The sequence below is a fragment of the Lutjanus erythropterus genome, chromosome 19, assembly GCF_056507025.1.
Source record: "Lutjanus erythropterus isolate fLutEry1 chromosome 19, fLutEry1.hap2, whole genome shotgun sequence".
In the NCBI taxonomy this organism is placed as follows: Eukaryota; Metazoa; Chordata; class Actinopteri; order Lutjaniformes; family Lutjanidae; genus Lutjanus; species Lutjanus erythropterus.
Window position 1 is genome coordinate 16,039,220 of NC_139335.1, and position 18,605 is coordinate 16,057,824.

Sequence of the window (18,605 nt, forward strand, 5' to 3'; positions counted from 1 at the left end):
CGAGTATCTGTGGGAAAATGTTGCCAGACAACACAGGGGTATGTGACAGTGAGGGCAAGCTAATATGGTCTGCGACAAAAAAGGAATATACAACCTGCAGGAGAGATAGATTGTCAGAGCTGAAAGCAGTGGTGGGTCCTGAATATTTATACTCAAGTAAAAGTAAGTAAGTAAGTAAAGTAAAGTTGGTACACATAATGACTTTTTGTGGGAACTGGTGATAGTCCATCATCAGTTGTGTAGTTGGGGGTTGATTTTTGTCATTTTATTTTGATCATTTTAAGTCTGTGCAAAGGAAGGGAGTTTTTATTTTCAGAGGTTTTGACACTCAAACACCACCACCTCCCCCCTTACTCCCCTTGTAACGGTCAGTTACAAACGCACCTCAGTGACTCTCTCACTCATTTCAGTTCCAACAACTGGACACAGACAAAAACAAAACAAAACAAAAAAAAAGCATCCTGTCACTGTCTGGCTCTGGTGGCTCAAACATGTCTGGACTTGACCAGTAAACCTGCTAAATAGAGCATCTATTTTTCAGGTCGTTTTTGAGTCATAGTGGTGTTTTACAATGAGACAGCGGAGCAGACACGCCCCAAGCATTTTACAGCAGAGAAAACTAATTTTTTAATGATTTTGAGACCTAGTTTTATATACTTAGTGATTTTTTTTATCATTCAGATTTGGCTTGGTGGTTAATAACACATTTCTGTGGTGTAAAAAAAACTCAGAACAAGCATTAATTGTTGCATTACAGTATATTTTCTGGTCTGCACAAGTAACAGGCACTGCTCTGCCTCAGAATGGTGCTGTTGGCTGGAGGACGCTGCCCTGAGTCGAGAGGACAAGTGAGAGCAAAACAACATGTAGAACCAGATATTTTTCACATCCAGCCCGGCGAAGTGAGGATTTATTTCAGCCAAACACAAGTTCATAATGTTGGAAAAGTGGAAAGACTGGTGTAATCTGGTTTAAAACAGGTCAAATGACACCAACAATCTGTTATTTTTGACAGCCTAATCAGTGGAAATGATGCGTGAAAGCACATCAACTATACTCTGCCAACTGCAAAAACAAACTAAAAGCAGGAATTATAGCCTACATTATGAGTAGTCAACAAAAGTTGATTCTAACATTTTCCGTGATATATTTATTGATCTTCTATTGCTATAGCAGTTATGTTTCAGGAGAAACAGGACAGGATTCGGGACAACTTCTTGTAATTCTGGACTGTCCTGAATTATTCAGAACATCCGGTCACCCTTTTTTATTATGTGATGATGTCCATTTTTCATGTCTGATGACCGACTCAAAAACACGATGGCACATCTCAAGGGGCTTATCCTCTCTTTTTTCTTCCAGACATACAACTGCTTACCTCATCCTGAAACAATAACAGAACTGGCATCAGGTGTGGTATTAGAGTTTATTACATTCATAGAACAGTGATTACCTGGAGCGTTACAAGGTGCATGTCAACGGGTACAGTAGTCACTAAAAATAACATCACTTAAAGGGTTATTAAAAGGTATGTCCACATCACAACACACATGCTGAATAATTCACTGCATCTGCCAGTGCTTCTGTATTTATGTCAACAGAGAGCCACCTTGTGGATAAATGAGGAAGTCCACAGAGACAGATAAGAAGCAGTCACATAGATTGAGACTATATGGTACTTAGGATAGTGTTTGCGTTAGGAGATGGGTATTACAACCCCAGTTCCATAAAACCTGGGACAATGTGTAAAATGAAAATAAGAAATTAAATGATTTGCAAAATCTTCTTGACTTATATTTAATTGAACACAGCATGAATACAAGATATTTCATGTTCAAACTGATTGCTTTTTGTAAATATACACTTTTGAATTTGATGAGTCAACTTCCAAAAAGTTGGGACAGGGGCATGTTTACCACTAGGAAACATCATCTTTTCTTTTAACAACATTCAGCAAGCATTTGGGAGCTAAGGACACAAATTTTTGATTAAAAAATGTTGTTCTTAAACTGTTGGACTATTTGCTCATAATGATTTTCCACAAAGACGTGAGCCTCACACCATCCATGCTTGTGAACGACTGAGCCTTGGAAAGATGCTCCTTTAATACCCGATCATGATACTATGACCTGTTACCAATTAACCAGTTTAGAGGGATCAAATTCAACATTACTGTATATTTACGAAAAAATACATTTGCACATCATTGCATTCTGTTTTTGTTTATGTTTTTACACAAAGTCCCAACTTATATATGGAACTGGTGTTTTATTAAAAGACCAAACAAATTAAGAGGATGAGCCACAAGTGCACAACGAAAATTTTCATCTGGTTCCCTGTGTGTAGGATTTATTCACCTGCATTTTCCTATATTTCAATCAATCAGTAACCTCCATGTTCTCCCGGACTACCCTACCTAACGTGAACCCATGAGTGGCCGCAGCCAGCCGAGGTAGCGCGACACCTTCTGGAAGATGTAGCCTTTGGTGCAGTCGGCCCCTGGCGGCTGGCTGACGACCCCAGTGAGGAAGAACACATCCCTGTACATGGTGAGCACAGGGCTGCCGGAGCTCATGGTGCAGTCGGCATTGGTCCTGGGAATGGTGCAGCCCATTTTATTGGTCATCAGGTTAGGATGAGTCCCCAGGCACTGCGGCAGCTTGTTGTATACCAGTTGGTTTAAGTTGAGCGGGCCCTGGAAAGAGGTTACCTGCTTGGGTTCTGCCCAGCCGGTGACCACGGCTGGGAGCTCCCCCGTCATCAGGATGCTCTCTGCAAAGTCTCTTTCTGGCAGACAGGCAGCAGCCACCTCTCTCTTAAAAATGATGCGGTCGCGGAGCTCAATCACAGCCAAGTCATTTTCAGGGCGACCTTCCACATAGCGTGGGTGCACATGAACTATTTTTACATACAGCGTCCTCTCTCCTGATTCAGGGCCGGCAGTTCGCTTGCCTGAGGAGACGCAGGAAAGACAAGACACCCAGGATGATGGTGTGTTTCAAGCTCATGCACACATACTAACATGAGCAGCTGATTAATTGATTAGTTAACAGATAACTATCCTAAAAAATTCTTATTAGTTAACTGTTAACTAATTATTTTTTAAATATTTTAGCAAAAATTCCTAACATCTTCTTGTTGCATCTTATCAAAGGTGAAGACTTTGAGCTTATCTGTGACTTGATGGGATAATAAACTGAATATCTTTGGATTCTGGACAGTTGATAGGACAAAGAAAGACATTTAAAGACATCACCAAGGCTCTAAGAAACATTTTTCACCACAAATTGTCATTATTTGTCACTTATCTATTTGACTTTCATAAGTATTTGTACAAAAATAGTGTGCTGTGTATTTTGCATAAATCATTTTTAATTCAAATATGGAAATATACCAGATAATTATATAAATAGTTTAGGTGTTTTAAAAATATCCACTAAAATTTAATATGTATTCAGCTCAGTCTAAAATATTTTGGAGCTCTGAGAAGGAAGCGGCAGACGCTCTGTAACAGTTTTAGAGGGAAAGTTCAGATTTTTTGAAGGGGGGTTTGTATGGGATACTTATCCATATTCAGTGTATTAACTACAGTACATGTTGGTCGACACGCAGGAGTGCCAGTATAGAAAGCTAAGCGATGTACTGCTGTGGGCAGGGTCAGCAGCAAGATGCATTTAAGCCACCTAAAATAATCAGTACAACATTTCAGATAATTGAGGAATTAAACATAAAAGCCTTTAGGTAAAAATGTTATTTCCCGATTATGTCCATGTGGTGCCAAACATAGGCTTGTTGCAGATGTGTTTCTTCTCGTGTATAATCTCAAATTGCACTCACTCTTTCTAAATTTAAAAAATGAGTGTGATAGAAATAATAAAAATGTGTATTACATATGTCCTTTGTGGTGTACAGTCCTTTTTAAAGACGTGTTTTTATGTGCTTAGAAATTTGTTGGGTGATAAAATATAATGTTTTGTATAATATGATCACATGGATGATTGCAGGTCTAACTCACCGACGACCACCTGGAAGGTCGAGTATTTGTTGGCACACTGAGCTGAAGTCAAGACCAGGTTCTCCTTCAGAATGACTCCGCTACAGAAACCCGCAGACTCTGAACTCTTCAGGAGAGCCTGCAAACAACGACATGCAACAGTGAGAGTCTGCGTCACCGACATACAGTGATCGATGGTTCACTGTGTCGCAGTGTGAGCGCGTGTGTTCCTACCTGCCAAGGACATTCTGAAGAAGAGCAGCCGACTCCTTCAAAGTTGTTGCGCTCGTTTCTGGAAAGTTTTTCATTCCACCTACTCACACTGTCAATTCTGCCACACGGGTAAGAGACTGAGAGAGGAATGTGAGATGGTTATCGTGAATTTCTCGCATTACATTATTTTTCAAATGTATTGTTATGATTATTCTTTAATGACAAAAATGGTCTTGGTGCACTGCAATAAAGGAATTTCAAGAATGCAAAAAAGGTAGAAATACTAAGTCTTATTTTTCTGTCTAAAAAGAAAAGCATGTTAAGAATTCGAAAAGTAATCCCATTTTAAGAAAATTTATAAAACTGCTTCAATAAGATATTACAGCTAATACTGAGCTATATTTAACCAATAAGCTAGAACAATGGTTTGCATAATATCACAGCAGAGGAACAAGACTGTTTTCTTATTTTAAGAGTATGACCAATTGCCACACCTTCCCAATTTAAGAATCTTATGAAATTACACAAATTAAAGGTTCAATTGATCTATTTTTATTCATTGTTGCTGTGACTCAGAAACTTGGAAAACAGGTAAAAATCTTAATTATATTCAGGAGATGAAGTATGTCTTTCATTCACATGGTAACAGAAATCTTTGGAGATTCTGGAAATAATCTGAACAACAGTAAGTGTACCTCTGTAACTCAAATATATACTAATACTTGCTTGTTCAGCATGCTAAGGCAGGACAAAATGTGTGATCATGCTTTTCAGTTAGGTAAGAAGGAGATTTGAGCAGGAAAGTTAATGTGGTTTGTTGCTTAAAATCTGTTCAAAGCTAGTTGTTTCTCCCGTGTTTCACTGTAAGTTTATCCCTTTTTGGTTTCAGATTTTTTTCTCAAAGGAGAACACATGACATGTTATTTACAGAGCAGATATGTATGCTGTAGTGATTAAAAAAATGCATTTTGGAAAAGGACCTACCTCCAGGCTCACACTTATTCCTGTCTGTCCGGCTGAGCTTCCATCCGTAGGCGCAGGAGCACTCGTAGGATGTGTAGCCTGGTTTACAGAACTGCGAGCAGCCCTTGTTCTTTTCCAGGGTGCACAGAGTCTCGTCTGCATCACAGAAACAGAAGGGGAAGGTTGCAGCACTCGCACACCATACGAGAAGTGAATTAACAATGAGCAGGGTTCCTGCATCTTGTCCAAAATCAGATTAACGCAATTTTCAAAGTGCATTTCAATCTTTTACAGCACTTTACAGTTGTGGTAAATTAGGCCTTTGCCTGTGGATACCAACATCTGCCTCTCACCTTTTTCACAGTGGACCCCCGTGAAACCCGACTTGCAGACGCAGTCGTAACCTCCCACACTGTCTGAACACATGGCTCCGTTCTTGCAGGGGTTCTCTGCACACTGGTCTCCGTCTAAGCACAGACAACAAATCTATGAGAAGATGCAGTGTACTAATGACAATGCAGGAAATCATTATAACAGAGCACTTACCAATGTAGACAGACCAGAAGATATCCTGTAAGAAAGCATATGCATGAGAAGTACAAAGCTGAAGTTGCAGACTGCAGTCGAAAAATCAAAGAAGAATCACTGAAGGAGGTCTGAGATACATATGAGGCAGGAGTCAACAGTGAAATCCTGGAGCTCACCGTGCGGTACGAGTCCTGGAAGACACTTCTGGCCTGCTCGTAGGTGCACACTTTCTCCATGCAAATCTTCTCCAGGCTGGCCGGGTTACCGCCGTCCACATTCCTCTTCTGACGGGAGATCAGAGCGCTCGCCTGCTGCTTGTCCAAGAACACTGGAGGAACAGTTCAGGCGTCAGCTGGCTCGTCCATACTGATATTGTAATAATAATAATAATAACAATAATAATACCCACATGATAATATTTTTTACTGTTTCTTCTCTTTCTCAGTTCATTTGGTTGCCTTTACACTATCTACTCTGTGTAAATGCACTTTTCATATGCTTTGTTCATTCGTGGTTACAGAATCTGTCTTTATTTCCTTACATTTGCATTTTAAGTGAAATTCATCTGCCCAAAAAGACATAAAACACGAATACATAAAGTTAAAGATGTATCTGACTGATAGTATTTTTCCCACAGATATAAATAGCGCAACAATATTATCATTGTGAATTATTTTGGCCACAATAATCGTGCAGTGAAAATTAGACATCATGACAGCCTTAATTCGGATGATGTCCCGAGTGCATATATGAAAATGGCTACACCCCACTCCCTACATAACCACAGCATCCACTCTGTGCTTTTCTCTCTTCTTATGCACAGTCTATGACATGTCATAGCCTGCATGCTGCCATCTTGACCTCCTTTGACGCCTCTCTTCTCTTTCCTCCCCCCGGAACTCAGACTATCTATCAGCCCCCGTGGCGCTCTGCAGACTCATTCGGCTCTGTGCCGGTCCTCTCACCTGTGTTAGGGGTCTGAACGGCTGCCATGGCCCCTGCCAGCAGACACAGCAGAGTGGCAGATGTGGCGGTCGGGGAGCGCATGGTGATGCTGAGGCGCGAGCTGAGTCAAGTTGTGGGTGTGGCGAGGATCGACGTGTGCTCCTACAAACAAGACAAGCAGATTATAGACATGATGACTGGAGAAAAGATGATGAGATGTAGAAGGATATGAGGCTGAGAAAGAACTCAAAATCACACATTAGAACAGAACTGTACTGCAAACTAAAGTGGAATCACTTTCTTTGGCTGGTCCTGTACAATTGGCAGAGTAGCTAAGACTCTGACTCCATAATTTTGGCCTTTATTTAGTAGATGTGGTTCACATAATGGTGGAGGTAGCAGATATGTAATTTAACTTTACAGTACAGTTCTGCTGTAATGTGTCCCTAACTAACTTTCAAACAGTGAGAAATAGCTGTTATTTCTAGTTTTTGCCTAATTTGCATTGTTAGGTCTTTTCAGTGTTCTGTAAAATAAAGTGTGACCTAAGAGCACAAGTGTTTAGTGTCTTATAAGACTGCAATATCAATGAAATAGAATTACCTCTTCTTTTTCTAATTAAGTTCATCTTTAAGTGATTATAGTGGGAGCTCTCTCTGACTAGGATGCATTACTGCTACCTGAGAGGCTGTTTGTTTGCGGGACCTCATCAGCTTGTCAGATATCACCAGCCTCATTCTTTTCCCTTCACAGACATATCTGAATATTTTCATTTCTTTCATAGATCTTTGCTCACTACTTCTGTACCTTTCTTACCATCAGGTGTGCAATAACCATAGGTTCTATCAAGTAGTTTTTAAAATACAAAAACCAAAAATCTCTTATCTTATCATTATTATGAATGAAATAATGGTAATTATTGGTTTTAAATATCAGGTGATAAAAAATCCATATCAGACATCCTAAAAATGACTATAGTGTTCATTTATTTAGTTGATGTCTTAAAAATTGGTTTGTTTTTATTTCTTAACATGGTGTTTATCTGTATGTTTACTGCATGTACACTCGATTAGTTGTTTGATCTATGAAATGTCAGAAAATGGTGAAAAATGTTGATTAGTAGTCCAAGATAACTTCCACAACCGAAACATGAGTTTACTGTCGCAAAGGAGTAATGAAAGCAAAAAAAATCCACTTTTAAGGAGGTGAAATCTGAGAATTTAAACTTGTTTTCCGAAAAAATGACTCTAGCGGTGAATTATCAAATATCAAAATAGCTGGTGATTACTTTAATAGTTAATAAATAAATGATTGTTGTAAAAATGACTATGCAATTAAGTAATTAAGCAGTTTAATAATTTAGCTTGTGATTTTTCATTTTCTAATAAACAATGGTATGATAATTTGTTAATAAAAATGATTCCTCTTTATTTTGTAAAGACATTTCAAACCATGCTGTAAATTTGACTAAATATCCCTATTATACTATTATTGTTATTTTTGTTGTTGTTGGTGGTATTGTTGTTGTTGTTGTTGTCCGTGTAATAATTCATGAGGATCCACTGCCAGTAAATGACCTCACCCTGTCATCAGTGATTGTGCAGTTTTTTTTTCCTGCAGCAGGTTATCTGTTGCTCTGCTGCCATATTTATGTGTAAACAAACTGTGCACACAATACGATTATGCAATAATGCAATGCACTTTTTAAGCAACGCAGCAAAGCACCGAGTGTTTACTTTCAGGTTAGGACGCTTCATGTGTGTGTAGCTGATAGCATTAGCTCGGTACAACAACAAAGAAAGACTCACAACAAACGTACCGCTTCCTCTCTGCTGCAGCGTTGATCTGGATGCTGCGTGTCTATTTGCTACTATAATGTTAAACCTCCAAAAACCATCACAACAGCCACAAATCCATCAGTTTTCAGGGCGGGTCGCTTCAACACAACTGATATGGATCTGAATAACGGTACGAAACAACAACAACAGCAGTCGGTACCGTTACCTTCAGCTCCGGACAGGGTGCAGGACAGGATGTACCGGTCCGGCCTGGTCCTCCTGAGACACGCCACAGCCTCCTGGACGGTTGGATTGGGCCTATCGATCCAAAATAACGGATGATGATGGTGACCACATCCGATCCGAGCCTGCTCACTCGCCCACCTCTCACTGTTTACTGCGTGTGCTGCGTGTAGTGACAACGAGGAGCCATTAGAGTGCGCTGTAAGACTGTCACTGTGTGCAGTACAGTATGTTGTCCTGCAGAATCAGTCCCTCGGGGACATGTCTTACAGTGATCTAAAGTGGAAAGCGCGAGGTGCAATGGATTTAATGTATTCAAAGTATGTCCAAATCTACTTTTGTGCCAGGGGCGCAGGAGGATCCTCCTGGTATCTATCAGCTGCCAGAGTACCTTGATTGATTCACAGGTGAGTTTAGGCCGAGCATGCAATAAACCAATCAGAAAGTCTCATCACCTTTAATAAGCAGGTGCGCCAGCATGACGACTTACCAGGAGGAAACAAGGAGAAAAGATGAGTAAGTGAGGAGACAGAGCTCCTGGTTTGTAGAAATATACGGAGATGGCATAACATCTCATGAGCCGAAAAGGTCATGCACATATGGAAATGGTTATGTTTTACACTAAAGCACCTTGAAATTATGTCATATTTTCTAAGTAATCATTATCATTGTCATTATCATGCAGCCCTTCATGGCTGAACCTCCTGAAGAAGGAGCCAGTGGGCAGGATCGCAGTAGAGGAGAGACTGGATGCAAAGCTGCACTTCAACCTGGCTGAACACCCGCCGGATTGAGGTGCAGTTTCAACCCATGTGCAAAATTACACACAGGTCATCCAGAATATCAGGCTCTGACAGAAGTACACATACACATTCTGGTTCCCAATAAACTCGTAGACACAAACACTCCAGCTGCTCCAGCTGTCATGTGACTGATCTGTTAAGGACAGTCTGACAGCTGTGATCCTGTCCCATGTGCATTTAACAGGTCTGTGGAGATTTTCTGGGCTTCATAATTATAATAATAAGTCCTGATTCCTTATTTGTGAGAATAATTTTACACACACACACGCATGCTGTCTAAAATCAATGAAAGGTGTTTTTTGATTGTGGAGACGCATGTGCGTGCCTCAGCCAAGCGTGAGACACACATACCAATGCACATTTAACTTCAATACTTACACTTTATTTCTGACAGAAAAGATGTTCAAAAAACACTTTACTAATCTGCACTCCTGTGTGGGGAAATTACTTAAGATAAATGAAGGTGTTTTGTAATTGTGTTGGCGCGTGTGTGTGCCTCCACCAGGGTGCTATCTTGAGCAGACAGACTGATTGTGCCATAGACTTTGGGCTTCTGGTCACCAGGTCACCAGGTTCTGCTAATTTATAATAACACAGAGAGCTGATAACCCCATGAATTTATAAGACAATGCTTTTTATTAATTTCTGGATAAACGCGCCATCAATTTCTCTGCTACAGATAAGTTAAAAAGATCGCCAAGTGAGATTGTCTGTGGGAGGATTTCTCTCCTGCATGTCTGTGTGTGTCTGTGTAGTGCAGCTCTGTGTCAGCGCTGTAAAAAGTGTCTGCTCGTCTCTTTCTGCTTAGAACAGCTGACAAACATGTGGAATAAGTTTGCAATTTAACACAAATAGCAGCGAACAGTGTCCTGTCCCACCGTACCGGTTTAGCTTAAATTCAGTCAGCAAGAGTTGAAACCAAAACTCGCCGGAGAGGAAGGGAGCACTGCATTTACAACACAAGACAAAATGCAACACACCACCACGGCATGCGACATAATAATTGATTTACTTTGACTTTGTCTTGTTTCAATGATCATGGATCGTCAATTTTATACATGACATATACATATCAATTATTAATCAGTTAGTTTAAAGCAGATCAAGTCCTACCTTTTCAAGAGGTCCACTTGTTTGGTCTGCATCTCAAAAATACAAACATGGACATTCAGTCTATGAGAAATTAGTTACGTTGTTGGTTGCATTTGAGGCAGGAAATTTTACATCCAATCACAGTAATCATTTTAACAAATAAATCAGACAACATCGTGATTTCCCTACAGCTGTGGTCTTTACTAGAACTTGGTATCTATTAAACTCCAATCCAAAGAACAAATTACAGTGAAACGTGGGGCCTTTAGAGGTAGTATTTTCATACATTTCTAGTGTTTATTTCAAGGACCAGGAAAAGTGCAGTCTTAGTTTGGAAAACATTAATTTCTCATTTCTCATCTTTACAATGACAATAAGGCTTTCTAATCCAATCTCATCTTATCATCTGTGGCCTGGTTTAGTAAGTATATATGTTTTGTTTTTGTTTTTTGTCAAGTGAATAAACAAAAAAGTGTGTATGTGTATTTGTGCAAAAATATATGAAGCTGGAAAACCAGTGCTAGATGATACAACCAGACCAGGGTTTAAGTTTCATTTCAACACTGGCACATATTGAACAGTGATATTTTCTGCATTAAATACTTAATGTCCTGAATGCTGGTGATTTTTAGGCAAATTTTTTCCTTTTCTGCATCAGTTTATAGTGGATTTGTCTTATTTATGTAAAGAAAAACAACAACATTCAGGTGCCACATGAGGATTCATAATGTATTTGGGGGACAGATACACATGTTCTAAATACTGGGGGGCACCTGGTCTTCCATCCCCCCTGAAATCTACAACTATGCACCTAGACATACACACACACATAAAAAAAAGATTCAGGAGAATCACGGCTATTTTCATCAGCAATGTGACCAGAATCAAGACCACCACTGACGTACACACTTGATCAAACAAAAGAGGCTGGTATCTGCTGTGATCAATACGAGAATCCTCACTGCAAACAAACACACATCAGTCTAGACAACAGCAAACATCCAGCGACCAGATTGGAGCTCTACACAAATCAGCTACAGCGGACAAGTGAAAATCAAAGTGGACAGGAGGATTAGATGGAAACTGTTGAGAAAGTGAGAGCAGAGAGGCCGTGATGAACTTTCTTTTATCTCAAATCTGCAGCAAAAATGAAAACTGGAAGATTTATAAAACATTTAGTTCAATCAGGAGGAGTTATGAGCCAGTAGTTAGTGCCGTTGCATATTTAATATCAAACTTTGTGATTAGCGATTCTTGGTGGCAGTGATCAAACACACACTCAGACACACAGTGATAAGAGCTGCTGAAACTGGGGCATCAAGGCTACGTTTTTCAAACCCAAAGACCGTCCTGAGTGGCCTTATTTCAATGGGATTGTTTGTGAGAGCAATGTAATTTGCAGACAGGGCCGTGGGGCTTTAGTCTCAGCTGCAGCCGTGTTAAATGTCTCCATTTCCCAAGTCTAATAACAGAGGCATTATAAGAGCCTGCTCGGACCAGCTGGTCCCCGGAGCTGGACAGGGGAAGGAGCTGGACTGTCCAGTCCAGGGAGACTCCCTCACGGGTTGGCAGAGCCTGCCCCGACCTGCGGAGCTGCACATAAATGTGTAAATGATTGAGATTGTGGTAATTTCCCTTGTGATTGTGGTCTGAGGTGGGCAGTATTTCAATTAAAAGTATTTAGAATATGTATTTAATTACTTTTTGTCAGGAGTATTTTGTTAGGCGGAAATATTATGTAATTTGAAACAAAATATGTGAAGAGGTTGTATTTGTCTTTTGAGTCACAGCCTCTTACCTATAGGTTTTCTGGTTTTTCCCAGCCGTGGCATGGCTCTTCTCTGCTCACCTCTTCTCCTCATCGGGCAGTCACCTGCAGTGGTGCATCCAGCCAATCTGACTGCATGTTCGAAAGACATCGATTGCATTTGTTGATCCTCTTTAATCCATACCCTACATTGTCATTTTCTAATGCCTATGAGCATGGATTGAATTACAAGGGAGCTAGCAGTAGTTCTGCTACTCCGAAAAGGACATGAGCTCCCCTGAAAGCCTACTTTGGGATATTTGGTGGGCGCTCTAAAACATCAGGTTCCTGAAATAAATAATAATAGCAAAAATATGCCAATACTGTGTGTTTGTTCACTCATTACATTATATTTTCCTAATGTTTATCTTCACTAATTAACACAATGCTGTGTGTGCTGTTTGTTGTGTGTGCCACCACAGCAGCTGCGCTGTCCATGGTTCTGACATGGAGCAGAAAAGCTCAACAGACCAATAGACAGGGAGACAGACGGACAGATGTAACATGTCACTTACTTTGGTTCCTGCTTGCTTTTCGTGGTTATGAATAGAACTTTTGGCCCTAATTCCATTTTCCTCCCAATTATAACAATGGACAGACGGGAGAAGGGAAACGACAGGCAAGTGAAGGGACAGTCAGTTAGGGGGACAGCCTATGAAAAGTCCTCCAGTGTAAAAACAAATGTCTCTGTTAGTTAATTTTGTTTCAGTAACTCATATTAGTTTACATTCACAAAGATAAAAGGGTGTGTATAAGAAGCAGGAAAATACGATTTCTTTTCTTTTTTGTTGTTGATTAATAAATGCAGTCTTTGATTTTGAAACCGTAGCCTAATGTTCTTGTTATTTAGCATATATGAAATGTTATTGACAGTATTAAGTGTCTGCAGTAGTAGTATTAATAGAATGTTTTTTTGCAGTAACTTTGAAATTGCACTTCCATGTATGCATGTACACATGACATGTGTAGAGAAAAGTTGTGACGTTTGAAAGAGGATTCTACTTGTGCAACCAAATTTGATCCATTCATTTAATAATATTTTGGAACATGCATTCATCCTGGTCATTTCTTTACGACAGGAAGGGGCTTTTTTGGACTCGTGCCACTCAGAAAAGCTCATTGGAATGAAAGGAGCCACGCTTCCAACGTTGTACCCACTTATTTTTATACATGTGTGGTTTAGGGGTGTTAATGTCAGACCCATATTGACATGTTTTTCTTCCTGTTGTAAGTGAATTTATGGAGACAGCACTAAAATGCTGCTGCACAAAAGTGATAATTTTATTGTTATTGTTGACTTTTTTTTTAGGGTGGGGGTCTACAGGTTACAGGGGCCCGTGTTACCCCTCCTCCCAGTACCACCCCTGCAAACCAGTATTTTGTATTTTAGTTCAATACTTTTGGTGAGTAAATATTTGTAATTTGTAACAAGATACTTTTTTGATGTATTTGAGCTCATCTCTGACTGCATACATGTGTTCATACATGTGCACGACTCTGCACGTGTGTGGGAAAGCATGTACGGTATACAGTAAGCTGACTTGCAAACAGCTGTAGTGGAAAGCTCTTCATATCTCCTCCAATCATCTATCTCTTTCTCTCATTTATGTTTTATTCAACACTCCCCTCGTGTATTGTCTCTCCCCTTTTCCCTCTCTTGCTCCCGTTTCTTCCCTCTCCTCTCATTATTCTTTGAGTGCCAGCTCTAAATTGGAGGGGAGCCGGAAAAAGCGGTGCACTGCTCACGTGTGACCTCGCTGACCCATTCCTCTTCCAATCCAGGGTCCAATTTTACGGGAACACTAAACAAACAGCTCAGCCATCACAGACAGCATCTATAATTAATGCCACCTGATACTTGACAACTTTCTGATGGATATAACAGGCTGCAGACGAAATCCCCGGGACTCCCTTCATATTGGAGTGTGATTATTCTCCTTACATCTTACCTCCTCTGCTCTTCATCACTGCTGTTATTTACTTGGTCGTCATGCAAGCAGCACAACTATTGGATGGAATGACATGAAATTTTGTACCAAAGTTCATGGTCTCCAAAGGATGAATCAAAATGACTTGTATGCACCAGTGACTTTTCATCTAGTGCCATTATCAGGTCAGATTTATGATCAAATACACAAGCTAATGGCATCCCCATCAGCCTCAGCTGCACTGTGTGTGTTGATAATTAGGAAATGTCAGCATGCTAACATGCTATACCAAGGAAAAATGATGATAAACTTTTTAAAGGAACAACATTGACATTCTACTGCCAGGGGTCTCTCACATTAAAATAGGATCTCGCATTATGTTTAGTCACGTTCACCAACTTCCTACTTCATTCTTGGAGGTATCCCATATTTTTCTTGAAGTTAGTGGCTAGTACGAAACACACTACAAATAAAACTGCATATTTCTCCAGATATGAACATTTTTGGAAACATATGGAATAAGGATAAGGCAAGTACAGAAATGTTATATATTATAGCTTTAACGTAGGCATGTTAATGTCATGGCTCAAAGCACTAAAATAGTGAGCATTGTAGATATTTTACCTTGCCTTGCTATTGTGTGGCTCAAGTTAGCATTTAGCTCAAAGTTGCACTGAGCTTAAGTACAGCCTTTCAAACCTGCTGACAAGGTTGTAGACTCTTAGGGCATGGTCATACATAATAATATTCACCTCCCTTTCATTTTCATTTTTTGCAACGGTGAAACAGAAGTCCTAGTTTGTCCTGTTTTAAACTGGGTGTCCCAAGTCATGACAGATATCTTTAAAAAGGTATATATATATCCCAATTTTTAACATTCATTAGCAAATTGTAATTTTCACCGCAATTAAAAAATCATTATATTTTTCTTGTTTTCAGTGCTTACATAGATGTTTATCATGTTTTGTCCAATAGCAAAGACGTGTGTGTTGTTTAGCAGACTTGGCTACATCTTGCGCTGCTCACATTCAGTATAACATGATACACCTCAGAGGGCTCACCTGCTTTCACACACGTGTGACTGTGCCCTTTAGTCTTCCTCATATGTTGTCACTTTTACCGTGTTACATCCAAATATTCAGAGATTCTCATATGCAGGCATCACACACCATGAACCACAAGATTAAAAAGCTTCACAGCCGCACAGATGTGCTCAGTTCTGCTTAGTAACTAACCATGAATGTCATGATGTCAACAACACAAATCACCAACATTTCTGTGGCATGTGTTTGGTTTTGCACGTTTGTGCGTGTCCACATGTAATTCTTGAGGTCGCTGAGGATGTGACAGTGTGAAGTCCCCAGACAGTGTGTGTAATGATGATGTAACGTGTTAATAACACACACAATCACACACAGAGAGAGTTGCTAAGACACACACATGCACTAATGACCTGCACAGACTTTTCCCATTGACCTTATACACATACGTCACCACAGGAATGAGGTCAGGTGGAGGTATTGCCACACTACATAACTAACAAGACATAACAACCTTCACCTGCTCTGGTTTGGTTGGATGCGTAACACCACATAAAAAATGCTCCCATGCATGTACAGTATCTGTTGTCCTGCAAACCACAACCCACACACAACACGATCACGTCTATATCAATGCACCAGAAGATTGCGTATAATCGAATTTGTGTGACAAAGAGCAATGATGATGTTGTATTAAGTACTAGGGAGCAGGCAGGCACTGCCCCTGTGGGGGTCTTTCGCAGCTATGCTAGCCACTCTTGAAGAATCACCTTCCTCTGTCCCACATTTCTCTGTGATCAATTCACGTCAGCTGGCCATGTTTTATTTAACACTTAATCGTGGTGCTCCCCTCCCTGCATCCCCTGCAGCTCATTTGTTCACATGTGGGAGAAAAGAATTAAGGGCACGTGATCGCTCCATCGTGCCTACAGTCACTCTTTACCCTCACTTTCCTGCACCTGATTCAGGTTGCATTCAACAGAAACGAGGTAGCCATCCGTGGACAGTTTCTGTAATTAATTCTTCCTTTCATACAGTGCTCTCCGTCTGATAGGTAGAGGAAGCTCAAGATGCCACAATTGAGGCTGCAGGTTTTAAGATGGTCCTGATCCTTTTTAGTGAACCGCTGCTTTCCACAAGCTCAGTGACTCATGAGTTCTTCTGTTCCGCACACACACACAAAAAATCCCCTTTCTTTCTTTCTTTCTTTCTCTATTTCTTTGTGTAAAACTCTTTAATCTTGTCTGCCCTCAGGTCTGTGTCACAGCCACATGAGCTACCTTTTAAATGATATACTGTATCTCACTCAGACAGCAGAGCAGCAGCTCATGCCAGAGCTCCTCTGATGTCTGCTTTCTGCACATATAGCAACTCCTAAAAGCCCAGGGTGTTGCAGCGGCTCATAGCAGGCAGGCTGGAGTAGAAAACAAACTTACCTTTCCTACACATATTGCTATGGATAATACATAATACAGTAATGTAATTACATAACATAGACGAAGGTGGGTGCGAATCTTGAATGTTTAATGAGGTATAAAGGAGCCTGTTATTTACTCTCATTCTTTTGATTGAACAATACATTAAACATCCAAGACTGTCTTTGTTTGATCCACCTTCATCTATATTTTACTGTACTATGTTTAGTCATCCATACTTTATCCATCATTATACAACAGGCAGTTTTGACCAAGCAATCTGATTGGTCAACTAGAAATTGAGAACATGTGTGAAGTATCTTGGAATGATGGGAGTTGTTGTCTCCACTGTTAAATAACCACTATAGCTGATGACAATTGACTCAGGCAGAAATCATGTCCACGGACGAGGTGATATTTAAGTTTTATTCACGTTACGTTTAGTCATGTTTCCAACTTCCTTTCTCTGTCACTGACAAATCCGACACAACCTGTGTTTGCCTGGACGTTAGAGCAGCTAGCGGCTAGTTTGTAACAGCTTGTAGGAAATGCAGCGTTACCTAGGATGAATTATGGCCCCCAAATTGCTTCCACTGTATCCACATCCGAGGACGTGTCACCCCTGAAATCTGCTTGGTCACCCCAGGTACCACCAAATTATCCTGATCTATGATTGGCTATGTGCCCAGTCACAGGTGATGTAGATGTAGATTTTAAGTTTTGTCAATACTTTTTTGTTCACTCAGGCTCGTTTCTTTTAATTTCATTGGTACTTCATACTGAAACTGTATTTTTTTAATGTAGCCTATTTTGGTGTTTATAATATCTTTTTGAGAACAATAACAAAGTTTTGAAGCTTTACATGGTGCCACTCTGTTCTGTTGTGATTAGTAGATCTGTTTATCTTTAAAGGTCCAGTGTGCAAGATTTAGTGAGAGCTGTTGGCAGAATATTTTTCATCACCTGAAAATAATGTGTTTTCATTACCTTGGAGGTCCTCATTCATTGAGTCTGCCATGTTGCACTACCACGTTTCTACAGTAGCCCAGAACAGACAAACCAAACACTTTAGATCTTTAGATCAGGTCTTTCGTGTTCTTTGTGAGTTTCATGGCGATCACAGATTCTCCTAAATGCTTGGCAGGAGAGGGTAATATGTTTGCAATCTGCAAGCTCACCACTGGATGCCACTAAATCCCAGACACTGCTCCTTTAAGTTAAATTTTAAAACACAGCAATGTAAGAAACATTATCTGACATACACTGACTTACATTCCACCATAATTTTGCATCACAGAGAGAAAATGATTAAATATAAACAAAAAGATTTACTTGTTTTTCTCCTTTTCATATTATTAAAAATTGAATCCTGGAATTTCTGGCATTTGACAGACTAAACAAGCAGTTATAAGTCATTACTTGTTTTTCCTCCCCGTTCTGTAGACTATCAAGAGAAAATTAATAAACAGGTCCCACAACTCCTCTGCCATACTGTCTGTGTATTCCCCAAACATTTTCAGCTACAATGCCTTCATTGGGTTTGTGAAAGCAATGTTCTGTAGCTGAAAATGTTTGGGGAATAAACAACATATTGAAGGAACGTTTATTAATTTGCATCAGCTATGCTTTTTCTCACAATAGTCTGCCAGTTCCTGTACGCTCCTAGAATCAGACAGACTAAACAACTAAGGGATGTATTGTAGAAATAGGCAGATTAATCCATGAAGAAAATGAGCTTGCACTTTATTTTACAGTACACTAATAAAACATAACGTAGAGGTGGAGGAATATTTTATCTGTGGGTGACTGCACAGTACAGTACACTTCTGTTTTTAATGCTTCTGCTATGACGTTGT

The 18,605-nt window shown here is 40.0% G+C and overlaps 1 protein-coding gene across 1 annotated transcript; it reads right to left on the reverse strand.

Annotated features, from left to right (window-relative positions):
- Positions 1-1,407: 1,407 nt before the first annotated feature.
- proza (protein Z, vitamin K-dependent plasma glycoprotein a) lies at positions 1,408-8,833 on the reverse strand. Its single transcript, XM_084745063.1, has 9 exons — positions 8,648-8,833; positions 6,664-6,805; positions 5,875-6,026; positions 5,717-5,741; positions 5,524-5,637; positions 5,192-5,326; positions 4,229-4,344; positions 4,016-4,133; positions 1,408-2,952 (listed from the first exon to the last, which is right to left on the reverse strand). The coding sequence occupies exons 2-9, from the start codon at positions 6,743-6,745 to the stop codon at positions 2,417-2,419; spliced, it is 1,278 nt and encodes a 425-aa protein (XP_084601189.1). The 5' UTR covers positions 6,746-6,805; positions 8,648-8,833; the 3' UTR covers positions 1,408-2,416.
- Positions 8,834-18,605: the final 9,772 nt, after the last annotated feature.

Excerpts from the sequence above, each read along its gene's own strand:
- proza (XM_084745063.1), bottom strand. The coding sequence starts at position 6,745 with ATGCGCTCCCCGACCGCCACATCTGCCACTCTGCTGTGTCTGCTGGCA. Across the intron at positions 5,327-5,523 it reads GGGGGTCCACTGTGAAAAAG|ACGAGACTCTGTGCACCCTG; the intron begins GTGAGAGGCAGA and ends TCTGTGATGCAG. Across the intron at positions 2,953-4,015 it reads GACCTTCCAGGTGGTCGTCG|GCAAGCGAACTGCCGGCCCT; the intron begins GTGAGTTAGACC and ends GCGTCTCCTCAG.